This window comes from Vitis vinifera, chromosome 1, assembly GCF_030704535.1.
Source record: "Vitis vinifera cultivar Pinot Noir 40024 chromosome 1, ASM3070453v1".
Classification (NCBI taxonomy): domain Eukaryota; kingdom Viridiplantae; phylum Streptophyta; class Magnoliopsida; order Vitales; family Vitaceae; genus Vitis; species Vitis vinifera.
This window is the reverse complement of record NC_081805.1, coordinates 10452374-10466253: the sequence shown is the minus strand read 5'-3', so window position 1 is coordinate 10466253 and position 13880 is coordinate 10452374. Positions and strand designations below refer to the sequence as shown.

The window sequence follows — 13880 nt, the reverse complement described above, 5'->3', positions numbered from 1 at the left end:
ATAACTCATACCAACATTCCCCCTCAAGTTGGTGCATAAATATCTTTTATGCCCAACTTGTCAAGCGAGTGGTAAAAGATTTTATTGGAAAAAACCTTTATGAGTATATTCGCCAATTGGTCTTTCAACTTAACAAATGAGAATCAAATTATCTTGGCTTCTAGGTTCTACTTAATGAAGTGTCGATCTACCTTAATATGTTTAGTACAATCATGCTAATTGGGTTATGGGAAATATTAATGGTTGCTTTATTATCACAAAGCAAGTTCATCTTAAAGCTAGGAGCAAAACCAATCTCGATTAGTAACCTCTTAAGCCATAGAAGCTCGTAGAGACCTTTAGCCATTCTTCTTAACTTAGCTTCAACGCTAGACAATTTCACTACTTTTTGCTTCTTATTCCTCTAAGAGACTAGGTTACCTCTCACAAAGATAAAGTTGCCTAATGTGGACTTTCTATTAGAAATATCTCCTACCCAATCCACATCGGTATAGGCATTGATATTGAGGTGATTATTCTTGGAAAACATGAGCCTTTTTTAGGGGAATACTTTAGATAATAAAGAATTCGAATTACTATATTCATATGGTCTTTACTAGGATAATGCATAAATTGACTTGCTATGCTTATAACATAAGCAATATCGGGGCAAGTATGGGATAAATAGATTAGCTTGCCAACTAACTTTGATACCTCTCATTGTTGGTTGGTACCTGATTTGAACGCTCTCTAAGTTTTTGATTTTGAATAGTTGGAGTATTGATTGGCTTATAGTCCAATAGTCACACTTCTAACAACAAATCTAGCACATATCTTCTTTGAGAAAAGAATATTTATTTTCTCGATCTAGCTACCTCTATTCCTAGAAAATATTTGAGATATTACATTCATCATGTAAGGTATGACTATGAAAAGAGAAAAAAAGCGAGCTACAAGAAATATTCCCGTTGCTACCATAGTAGCAACATTTATAAGAGCCGAAATAGGAGTAGGCCCTTCCATTGCATCGGGTAACCATACACGAAGGGGAAATTGAGTCAATTTAGCAACCAAACCGACAAATAAGAATAAAGCACACAAATAACAAATTTGTCCCATTATTATAAATCAAGTTACTAAATATTTCGAATAAATCCTGAAATTTGAAACTACTTGTTATCCAATAATTCTTCATTTCAAATTTAGTCGCCAATTGCACCTAGAGTCTATCAATCTCTTGTATGTCATCCTTTGTAATAATCATGTCATCTACATAGATTATTAAAATTGACACCTTTCCCATTCGATGTTTCAAAAATAGAAAGTGATCTAAGTTGCTTTGCTTGAATTTCATAGCCATGCCAAAATGCCCAAAGTAGGCACGAGGTGATTTTTTAAGCCTATACAATGCCTACTGCAACTTGCATATAACATCTGTTTTTTAGGATGCATATCCATGTAAACTTTCTTCTCAAGATTTTCATGAGAAAGGCATCTTTAACGTCAAACTGATGCAATGTTCAATCTAAATTTGCTATAAGAGATAACAAACTCTAACAGTATTTAGTTTTGCTACTGGTGAAAAAGTCTTCCGATAGTCCATGACATACACTTGTATATAACCTTTCACCACAAGTCTTGCTTTGCGTCTTTCAATATTCCCATCTGCCTTATGTTTAATAAAGAAGACCTATTTGCACCCTACTATCTTCTTTCTTCTTAGTAGTAGAACAAGAACCCATGTTTTGTTCTTTTGTAAATCTCATGTTTCTTCTTCTATTGCTTGACTTATTTAAGTTTTAAAAATATTTTTTGATGAATGTTGATGCTTTGGATTTGTATCTTGCTAATACTATGCAGTTATATGGTGTTCCTACATTTTGTATTATACATACATGTATCTATCATATAAGTTTTCTGAATATATTAATTATTCTTATATGGTTTTCCTTGGGTAAAATACTCCTGTTCAAGGACAGTGCAAAATGCTCACCCCCTCTTCTCCTTTAGAGAATGAAGATGTACTTAGAGAATACTCAAGCTTGAAGATTACTTGCTCATTTCTTAACTTGTGGAACATGTAGGTGAATTTTCTTGGATTGGTGATCATATTTGGTATTTTATTGTAATTTACATAGTCTGTACTTTGGCTCTTGGTCATTGGAATTAAAATCAAATTTGAATTGCAATTTTGGCAAATGGGGGGTATGTGAATCATTTCGTATTATTTTGTTAAGATGTGTTTCGATTACTTCATGAAAGTTATAAGGTTGTGTTTATTAGTTATGTTATTGTAGTATCATTCATGCTAATGTCTTCAATGCATATGGATGGTTCGGCATACATGTGGCATTGAGCATGATGTTGGGTTATTAGATATTGTATATCATGCACTGAACGCAAAGGAAAAAGGAAAAATAACTGAAAGTTCTGAAGACAGTAGAGAATAAGTAACAGAATGAACTCCACCATCACATGTTTTTGAGAAATTTGACTAGTCTCTCTGATATCGATTGTTGGGATTCATCCAACCCTTCTTCATCTTCATCTTCATCATCGTCATTTTCAAAAATCAGATGGATCCCATACTTCTTCAGCACAAGTCCATTATAACGTGGTTTGTCTCGCACAGCCACTTGTATCTTATCACCATCTTTCAACATAAGGACTAGTGATTTGAAGTCCAGAAAACGGCACAAGTAGAGCTGATCTTCATTTGTGTCAGCAACTCCCTCTAACTTCAGTGTAGTAGAATGTACTGGTTTGTCCTCGTTACGTCTGAAGAGCTTTGCTTGAACATCCACTATTACTGGGACCTTATCACTGTAAGCATTATGCATTTGAGGGTTGACAGAGACACAGACCACGACACCGATGACCACACCTGTAACTTTAAGGTTTCTGTGACTAGAAAAGCAAGGGATTTCTTGGACAAACCAATTTGGGATTTCACTCCCTGGGACGCTCAAATTGTATAAATGCTTCAATGCAACCTGTATTTTCAAAGAAAACCCATGAATAAATGACCTTTTCTATAAGTGCACGCGGGAGAAGATTCTGTCAACACATATCAAACATAAGAACTACTTTGCATATATGACAATGCTAGAAAAATGAAACATAACTAGTATAATGCGTGGTTGATCTTCTCATGCTTCAGGGCAAAATCACTATAGAAGATCCCAACGGAGTTGAGATATTAGGAAGATGAAAATGGGGAACCCGTACACTAGAGCCTGAGAAATGAACTTCGAGCCAGAGACGTATCTAAACGCAAAAGAACTAGCTATTTGAATATACGTATTAAGATGAGACTCTGTGGGAGTGTACAAAGGGCACCCTATCATAGGCTTATCTCGTCATGTATCCTATCAAAATGACTAGCTTAACATGAAAGATCCCAAAATATTCATGCCACCTTTTCTTAGTTGATGAGAACAAAGGGTAATTCAGGAAATTCAAATTTGGCTAACTCAATTACCATGCCCCTCACATAAATCCCATTAGCCATTAACTCTTCATGCTGTGGAAAAGAAGATCGAGATGGTGGATTTTTCACTTTCACTGTTTCAAGCTCCCACTGAAGATGGCGGATAATATAGGGTGAGCCAATATGCAATGCAAATGGCATGTGTCAAGTATTAAGATGAAGAGAAGGAAACATTGAACATCTTAACATTAATGAAAGAGAGAAGGATTCATTCCCGATGTATCACTAGCTCATTTGTAAACAGATTCACATCTAGCATCTCAAGACTATGCCATGTGATTTTCCTAGAGGTTTGACAAAGCTATGTAACTACAGCTAATTAACAAGAATCCAGAAGATTGAACATAAGGTGTGGCTTTCTTTGTATCTCTTGGACCCTTTGAAACAGGAAAAAAACAATATCTAATATATATATATATATATATATGTTAAGGAGCATGATATGTATATTGAACCCAAATCTTGCAAGTCTAAACTTTTAGGAAAATTGGTTATTCAACATGGTATTAGAGTTTGATTTGGCAGGAGGTCTCATGTTCGAGCCACCTCTCTAGCCGCAAGTGAGGGAGGGTGCTAAGGAACTGTAATACTTATACAAGGGCCTTCTGTTTTGTTTGTTTTCAAAAATCTTCGCAAATAAATTATAAGCTTTAGAGATATTCTTATCTTGTGAATAAGTGTCTTTAGCAGCCTCTTAAACCTCCTGTGCGGTTTTTAGAAATATAACATTCACGCTTAATGCGGATTCTTGTGCAGGGGGATCTTTTAACAAGTGATTCAACTTTCCCATTGGTCTAATGTGCACCATTAAAACGGTAGCCTAAAATAAATTGATAAGGCATTCAATTTTAGGGCAAGTTATCTGAACAGGAATGCTGTGTTCCTGCAGTTTTGTTTGCATCAATTGTGGACATAATCACCAACTAGATAATGAAACAACATATTCTGAACTTTAACACTGAAGGGGGTTAGAGAACAGTAATCTTAACATTTGGTACTAATTTCAGCACACAGCAATTCAGACAGATGGACAAGCACCATGACATTGAGATCATGGCTTACAAAACAGCACAAATTGAAATCAGTGCCACACACCAAGAGAAACGAATCAAAATCCAGATTGATCATAGCAGAAACAAAACTACCACAACCTCAGAAAACTGCAGTAACCACTGAAAGAGGGTATGATCGTGGCTCAGAGAAGAGGAGTACAACAGTAGTTAAGGAGAAGGAAGGGGAGAAATCTGGGTCTTGGCAGCAGCAAAGGGAAGGATCTTACTACTGCTCTTACATCATGTCAAAACAAAACACACACACACACACACACAAGGAACCCCACTTTTCATACTTATATTACAATGATATGTAAAGAAAATTGGAAATCCTAGAAGTTTTAGGGATTATAGAGATATTAGTAACCTTCTTATTACAAGACTTGACTATTAACTAAACCATTTTTAGTAGAATCCAGATACAATTACATGCAATGTGCGTGTGCATGGAGGAGGAGGAGGGAGGGAGGAAAGAACATACCTTAGTGATCCTACTCTTTAGCGCTGGAAGACATGCATTGCAACCACTTGCATAAAACCTTTTCAATGACTTCAAGCATTGAAGGCCAGGAATATCCATTATTTTCTTGCAGTTTGTGAGGTTCAGGTCCTCTAAACTCTTCAAATTTGACAGGTCCGACACACTTTGCAATGCACAACAATTTGAAACATTCAACTTAATCAAACTTGAGGGAAGTGGAGGGAGAGAATTGATCTCCTTACAGTGGGGTAAAAACAGATTTTTGAGAACTGAAAGGCCCTGCAAACTAGATGGGAGGCTGCAAAAATTATTATGACCAAGATTTAAATCTTCTAATGAAGACAACTTCTCAAAATCAGAAATACTGCCAGATATTTTCCAAGCACGAGCATCCAGTTCTTTTAGCATGAAAAGATTTGAGAAAGACATTAGAAGAACAACAGGCTTAGGGTTCTCTTGTAGTATTAGATTTGTCAGCTCCGTATGTTCTCCAGTGGCTTCAGGATCTGGATGTTTAGCCATCTTTAATGTTCTTAAGTTTGAGAGCATCCCAAAATTTTCAGGCAATTCTGTCACAGCAGTTCTTGTCATTAGCAAGGAGCACAAATTTTTTAATTTTCTAATTGAAGCTGGTAGTCTCTGAAGCTGCTTGCAGTTGTTCAGCATTAACATGTTAAGTCTTTCCAACTTTCCTATAGACTCCGGCAACTCCGTTATTAGAGAATTATCCAGGATCAAAGTAGTTAAACTCGACATATTATTGATCTCAGGAAAAGAACTGAAAATTTCGCAATTCCGCATCTCAAGTGTCTCTAGCATGTTCAAGGAGCCAACCTGGTCTGGTACTCCAGTGAGTAACGTCCCATCTAGCTGAAACCTTGCCAAAGACACTAACCCTTCAATGGAATCAGGCAACTTGATCAGAGATCGACAATGACTTAATGAAAGGTATCTCAACTGGGATAGTGAACCAATTGAAGCTGGAAGTTCTTTGATAGAACTATTACAAATAAAAAGTTCTATTAATGATCTGAGCCTGCCAACAGAATCAGGAATTGCAGAGAGCAATCTACACCTCATTAAACTTAGTCTCTCAAGGTTTGTCAGAGAGCCAATAGAATCAGGTAGTTCTTCTAAACCAGAACCATTAAGAGAAAGCTCTCTCAGGGAACTTAGCCTCCCTATGCAATCAGGTAGTTGCTTCAATGATGAGCAAGAATCTAAACTGAATTTTTCGAGTTTCTTGAGACGGAAGATTGAATCAGGTAGATTCACTATTGCTGTTTTATCAACAAGAAGCTCTCTCAAAGATGTCATACTGCTCATGTCCTCTGGTAATTCTTTCAGTTTTGTGCAACCTGAGAGGTTAAAGATCTCAAGATGTCTCAATCCAGAAACGTCACTTGGAAATTCCAGGAGGTTCGAGCAGCCCATCAGATTCAAGTGGAGCAATGTCCTAAGGTCTCCAACTGATTTATGAATTGTAACCAGAGATAAACAACGCTCAAGAATCAACTTTTCCAATGTCTGATGACCAGATACATCAGGAAGATCAGTCAGACTATTGCATCCACTGAGATTCATAACCATCAAGTTCTCAGCCACCTGCCAAGGAACATTATTTTCTTATGGTAAACAAAAGAATCATTAATGAAAAAAAAATGCAATCTAAGCAGTTCTGTGAAGTTGGATAAACATGAAAAGAAAAGACCACGATAGAAGGGAAATTATTAAAAAGTATCTGGCTGTAAAGGGCAGACCAAACAGATCACTTATAGTGAGCAAGCAACTATCATATCCTTGCAGTTACCAACTATAGGTATGAGAAAAAGAAAATATGTCAACATAAAAGCAAATGGCATAATTGACCTCTAACCTGATCTGGGCAGTGTGATGAGTACAGGATAAAATCAGGTCTTTCAGCACTCTCCTGTGGTGATCAACCCGCATTGACGTACCTAGACTCATCATCTATCATGGTTACAGGTATTTTCAGGCACACGGAGGGTTCAAGAAAGGTTCACATAAAGGTTCACATAACCAACCATGGTTCCTTCCTGGTCAGAATCAAAATGAAATCCCAAAAATTTTTCGAAATCACTAGACATTTTGTGGATCACTACAATAATTAGAGTAGGTATTAAAAGTTCTAAATAAAAATTTGTCGAAATTTAAAGAGATGGAGTATAGCTGCCATTAAAAAATTTATTTTCAGTTAAGGAAAAACTGAGCTATATGCGGTGGTTCAATCATTCACATTGACTTCATAGCTGCCGTTAGTACCTTAAAGAAAAACATAACCCTTTGTGATTGAACACAAGCCCCAATAAAAATTTCCTGGAATTCTGATTTAGGACAAGCATCACGCAATGTTACAAAAGAAGATACCAGGTTGGCCCCTGTCAAGTCATTTATGGTTACTTTTTCTACAACTATTGCAGTCACCAATCACATTACAACTTGTATTTATGGATTATAAGTATGGCTAATTTAGTCACAGAAAACTTGATTTTGCCCTGTGATTCTGGGATTGCAATGGTTGCAGAAAATTTAAAACCTCACATGATTAATTTCAAATCAATACTGAGTCATGCCATTGAAAAGTAACAAACAAAACAATAATTTAAATGAGCCTTACTACTGAAACATACCTTTTTATTGTGGCAGCCCCACACTCGTTCAATCTTACTTTCTGAAAGATCAAGGACAGTAAGTTTCCGAGGACAGAAAGTAGAAGGAAGAGTTTTCAAAGGACATCCCTTCCATTGTAGCCACTTCAGCTCAGAGGGTATATTTTTGAAATTCCCTCCCAATTGAACATGATTAATTTGAAGCAGTCTTAGAGTAACCATGGGTTGAAATGATTTTGTGCAGAGTAACATTACCCTCTCTTTGTCTGCTTTGGGGTGAAAACGTTCCTTGATTGTTTTCTTCAGGGGCAAAATTGCCCTGGTGAATTTGTGTTTTGTTTGAAGGCTATTCTGAGAAGAACTTTCAGGACTAGCATCCTTCTTCTTAAATTCTGGGACAATACCTTGAATGCTTCTTGTTCCCTACTAGTCATGTGAAAAATATTTTAAAAGCTGAAATGGGGCCAATTGAAAGGAAAGTTTAGAGTACAAGACAACTTTAGACATCCTGTCCAAACACAAGTCTCAGTGTTTGTATGTGTACATCTATGTGCATGTATGTACCAATGCTGTTTCATGAGAGAGAGGTTTCATTAATCATTCCCTGAACCTATAATGCAAGAAAGGAGGCCTGAACACATGCTGCCCTTCCTTTTTTTTTCTTTTTTTCTTTTCAATCTATGATAACTTATATATAGCCTGAAAGATCAGGTTTTCACCAGCTCACCTTCTCTTGATGTATCCCAAATTCCAAACCATGCACATACAAAATACCTTAACAGATTTTTCATTTTTTAATTTGTGATAGCATTGTAGGAGAGCATGCTGCAAAAATTACGGTGCAGTTAGTGCCCCATCTATTGGGGCCATGTGGATGTGGGTATAGATGAGGGTGTGGCTGTGGGGGGTGATTGGTCTTATACAGCAATAAAAAAGTGCATCTCCAGGAATGAAGCAAAACTTCACCTATTGGACATATTTATAAACCTTCGCATAGACTAGAAAAGTAAAAGTTGCAGGAGAAAAATATAAATAAAAAGATGAGGTATGATGATACAACTCTTACCGTCTGATCCTGCAAAACACTCATAACTTCATTGTGGTCCCACAGTCTACTACGGCTTCCAGGATCTGAAGGGTTTTCATGTTGAACAATCTGTTTTCCCATGTCCCTAAGCTGATCATGCATCCACAGAATACCATCCTCATATGTCTTAATGAGAGATTTTTCTGTAAGGACCTTGATTGTTATATCCGCCCTGAAACCACAGCCCTTCAATATGTCGATTGCATCTTCTCTTTTCAATCGCATTTTAACAAAAAAACATGCAATGTCAAGGAATATATCCTTCTCCTGTTCATCTAGCCCATCAAAACTTATCTTTAACACATCCTGAAGATTACTTGGGCGTATCTGTTTTAATTTTTGCAAAGCATCTTCCCATTCCTTTATTATCCTTTTATCATACAGAAAGGAGCCAAAAACTTCCAATGCCAAAGGTAGTCCTCCCGTAAGAGACACAATTTCATTTGACAGATTCCAAAAGTCCTCTGTTGGTTTCTCTCTCCTTAATGCATGATAACTAAAAAGTTGTAGGGACTCAGAGAAATTCAAACCTTGCACCTCAAAGAGCTCATTCTCATGAAGGTCACGTAGGACTCCTCTATCTCTTGTGGTGATAATAATTCGACTTCCTCCATAAAAGAATTGTCTCCATTTTCTTCTGCCAATTACTACCTCTAGTTGACTTGCATCATCAACATCATCCATAACAAGAAGAACTCGCTTCTCATGCATTATCCTTCTGATTGCAACAAGACCAGCATTAACCTCACTGACTGGTGAAGCCTCACTCATGGAAAGATCATTGATAAGTTTGTTATGGAGAGAGAGTAAACTATCTTCATCTTGTTGAGCCAAAGTTTCTTTAACATTTGAAATGAAACTGCGACATTCAAAGTGAGCAACAAGTTTATTATAAAGAGCCTTGGCAAGAGTTGTTTTCCCAACCCCACCCATTCCATGAAATCCCAAAACTCTGGTGCAGTTGGATTTAAGGTCTAACAAATTCAACAATTCTTCTATACGAGAATCAAGTCCAACAGTATATGCAGCCACACTCAATGGAGTGTTGTTCAATTCAGCCAAAACCCTTTTGACTAAAGTCTGGATCAAATTTGGTTCTTCATCACTGGACCTGCCATCACTGAACATGATTATAAGTTCATTAGAGTTCAAATTGACATAGGGAAGGGAATTACATAACTTTGCTCAAATGGCACAAGTATGATGATGACTCAGATAAGATGTTTGCATTGCCATCTAAATGCTACAAACTTCATGGCATTCATCTATACCAGTCATTTAGATAATGGTCATTATTACCTAAATTAACTGCACATTTTCAATTTCTTTGAACACAGCCTGGTCAAATACAGGTGGAGGTAACATCAATTGATAACAAATATTGACAACCAGCAAAAAAATATCAAACAAAAAAATAAAAGAAGAACATTATTTCTCTAATAAAGCATACTAAATGATAAGGATAGTGGGACTAAAAAACTCCCCCAACTAAGGAAGTTAACATAGATGGAAGCTATCTTTAGACTAAAAATACTCCAAATATGGATGAACAAAATTGAGGAGCCATTAAAGAGCAGCAAAGTGCACATAGGGGAGCATCTTTCAAGACAAATTTATTTAATATGAAGTTTCAAAGATTCCTGGGTCATATTTATATTTCGAATGCCATACTGATTCCTCTTCCCAAAAGAAATATTAAAGATAACTTTGGAATTTTCAAACAATAAACACAGTTGAAAGAGAATGAATCTCAACCATAGAGGACCATTCCCGCTCCCTCTATTTTGAATGCCAAATTCAGGGCTTGTTTTTCAATAAACACTGCTGGAGTGGTCACGTCTTCTAGTTTGTCAATAAGCCCTGACTAATAGCCCATGTAAGAAGAATTAATATAAGATACAAGCAATTACATTAGCAGGCTAGTTTTTCCCTCTTAATTTTGATCAGAATAACCTGAATTATGGTTTCAGTCGAGTCTCTCTTAACTGAATCTGACCAGATTTTGGCAGAGCTTCTCTCTAAAAACTGAATCGAAGGACCAGGACTGGAGTTTTACTATGGTTTCTCTCTCTAAAACTGAATCCATAACTCAAATACTAGTGTTTCTCACCAAACCTGAATGAGAAACCCATAACAAGTGCCTATCTTCCCAGACCATGGATCAGTTTAGATAAATAAAAGTAAATAAATTTCTTCCCGGTTTCTCCTACAAAGTCTCATGATCCAACCGAAGACAAATCGTGCGAAACGCGGAAAAAAAAAAAAGAATAAAGGGTTACCCATTGAAAACCCAGCCAGCGATTCCGCCGGCCTTTTCCATAGCCTTTCTCCATCTCAAAACCTTGTCTTCTCCAAATCTTGCCTCCAGCTTTCCAAAATCTTCGTGGAAACGTCCTTTCTGTCGCCGGACGTCCGAAGGGTCCACTTGGTAGAAAACGGGAAGGATGAGTCGGCGGCATTCGCAGACCTTGGCAAGTTCCTCCAGGCACCAGCGAGAGGAAGCGTAATTGGGTGAGATAATAGCGATGAAAGCGGCCGAGTCCTCAATGGCGTCGAGTAGACCGGAATTGATATCGTCGCCTCGGTTCAAGCCTTCGTTGTCACGAAAGGCTCGGATGCCATTTCTGTCGAGCTGGGTGTAGAGATGGTCGGTGAAGTTGTGGCGAGTGTCCTCGCCCCTAAAACTCAGGAACACGTCCCACCGGTGTCTGAATGCCGTAGTTGAAGACGTCGGCGTTGATACAACGACGTCGTACGACATCTTTGGCTTTGCTGAATAGTAGTCAGTCTAATGACAAAAGTCGAGGCCGCTTTTTACTTAATGCTTGAACCATAAGCAATCCGGAGTGGATATTCTCCTCTGTCATCGCGTTTTCCCCACACCTTCCATTCCACTTCACTTTTGACAGAGTTTCAACTGTATCAAATATGAAGTATAAAAGTAACTTTTTTGAGTGTAAAGGCATTCACGTTCCATATATAATTCAAATTAATCAACCAACTACCCCAAAATAAATGTCGAGATATAATTCGTGGGAGTTGAATTCAACCTCTGAACAAAAGTTGCATTCGTTATGAGTTATAAAGTCTTACCAGCCGGATCTTAATGCAAAACTCAATGCAACGTATACGTATTATAATCTCAGGCATGTTTTAGTTACCATGCAAAGTTATTAATACTTCAGTGATGAGTGTATTGTGTTGGCTCCACTTGATTCCTATAATCCTTCCAATAACCGTGGTCACAAGGGCTTCCCTTGGTCAACTAGCTAAGTTTGCAATCTAGAGTGAGGAAAGAGACAGAAAAGACCATGAACCAGTAACGTATGTGTGAATCAAGGCTAACCAAAGTTTAGAAGTGAATCCTGGTTAAGGTCATATGATCTTCATTAATGAACCAGGAAAATACAATGTTCATTAAATATTTGACAAAATATCATGTTCATTGAATAGGATGTAATGTGTCTCTTTCTTTGCCAACGCAACTAATCGTCTTCCCCACGAACACAACTAGTTTATGGGGACCGGTTCGATATGATGAAGGGAGTTAAAAGGCTAACCTATCTATCAGTATGTCTAACCTGTGTTAACTCTAACTTGAGGTCAGGTTAGGAATTACCAACCTAAGACAAGGCCATAAACATTTCTAGTTACCATAGGTTACCAAGGTTCTCATGGGTAATAAAATAATTATTTTAAAATCTATTCCATATAACCTATATTATAGAATAAAATGTTAAAAACTAAATGTCTTAAAGCTCTAAAATACGTCCATTAGTTATTGGTTTAATATAAATGATAACCCACAAACTCAAATTTTAATATTCTAAAATACTTTAAAATTAAACAAAAATGACATAATCATTAGTAGAAGATAATTAAAAAGTGATAAACCTAGTCAAAGATAATTAAAAAGTGAGAAATGTTTTATTTTATTCCATACCATTTTTATATATATTTTTTCATATTTTAAATAAAATAATAGATTATATAATTTAAAAATAATGATGTGAAGGTTGTGAGTTTGGGTGGTTTGCCCAAACCTTCAACTTACATCATCTCTAATATTTTTGGGTTAATATTTTTCTAACATGAGCTTGACCTTAACTCATTCAAACCTTACCCATGGTAGCCCAAACCTTGGGTTGGGTACGTTAGACACACCCAAGTTGCAACCTTAGATTCTTCACACACCTCACAAGGCACCTCTCAAATATATGAGGTAGAACAATTTATTTTCTCCTTTATCTTTGCTTTCCAAATCATTCTCGGTTTTTAGCAACAAAGGTAAAAATATTGGTTTCAATGGATATATCAGTAACCCAATTTTATGGATATATCAAGAAATATTCATGGATATTTTAATACGAAATATTTATAAAACAAAAATTAATCAAAACTCATGAAAATATAGGGAAAAACTCTTTAAAATGACATAAGAAGTAAAATAGACATTTTAAAGTTGTTTTGTTGAAGAGATTAATATATTTGTGATATAATTTGTGATATTAAATTTAATTATATTGTGTGATATTAAATTGTGTCAATCCCATTCAATAGCTTTTAAGGCTCGAATTACAACTCAATAAGCATCATGCTCATCACAATGCATAATTGTTGGGTACATTTACACATCATCATCATCCTTATCCTTATGTATGACATATCTTTGACTTTCTCCCATTGTGTCATGTAATTGAGCTCCAATTTCTTAAATATTTACAGCTTTCACTACTACAAAAATAATCTATGGTGTCACTATTTATGGTGTCACTTTTAAAATAATGACACCATAAGGTTTATAATTAATAAAGGTGACATCATATTAAAAATCTTCAATTGAGGTAGTTAGATGATGTTAGTTTTATATTAATAGTGTCATTTTTCGGGAAGTGACATTATTATAACTTAATGAGCCTACTTGAGCCCACTTTTAGAATTAATAATGAGGGCCAATATATAAAAAGCCCATTGTTTCCACATGACACCCACAATCCAAAAAATCTCAGTATACAAACCCTATATATAATAAAAATCATAATCTTCTTCTACATTTCTCTCACCCATAGTCAACACACTCACAACCGACATTCTTCTCTTTGTGGACTCCCAGGTAAGCCAAAATCTCTTAGATCTATCATCTTTTTTCTTTTATTAATGT

The 13880-nt window shown here is 36.3% G+C and overlaps 1 protein-coding gene across 2 annotated transcripts; it reads right to left on the bottom strand.

The window, feature by feature from the left end:
* Positions 1 to 2230: 2230 nt before the first annotated feature.
* Positions 2231 to 11634, bottom strand: LOC100241580 (disease resistance protein RPV1). Of its 2 annotated transcripts, none has more exons than XM_010654472.3 (5): positions 10999 to 11634; positions 8699 to 9839; positions 7654 to 8055; positions 5003 to 6607; positions 2231 to 2972 (listed from the first exon to the last, which is right to left on the bottom strand). In XM_010654472.3, the coding sequence occupies exons 1-5, from the start codon at positions 11478 to 11480 to the stop codon at positions 2451 to 2453; spliced, it is 4152 nt and encodes a 1383-aa protein (XP_010652774.1). In that variant the 5' UTR covers positions 11481 to 11634; the 3' UTR covers positions 2231 to 2450. The 2 variants fall into 2 exon arrangements, with proteins under 2 accessions (XP_010652774.1, XP_010652777.1); XM_010654475.3 differs by having other exon boundaries at positions 8699 to 9830.
* Positions 11635 to 13880: the final 2246 nt, after the last annotated feature.

Coding starts and splice junctions, on each gene's coding strand:
- LOC100241580 (XM_010654472.3), bottom strand. CDS start 11,480: ATGTCGTACGACGTCGTTGTATCAACGCCGACGTCTTCAACTACGGCA. Junction 9,840..10,998: donor GCTGGCTGGGTTTTCAATGG/GTAACCCTTTAT, acceptor AATCATGTTCAG/TGATGGCAGGTCCAGTGATG. Junction 2,973..5,002: donor TAAAGAGTAGGATCACTAAG/GTATGTTCTTTC, acceptor TTGAAAATACAG/GTTGCATTGAAGCATTTATA.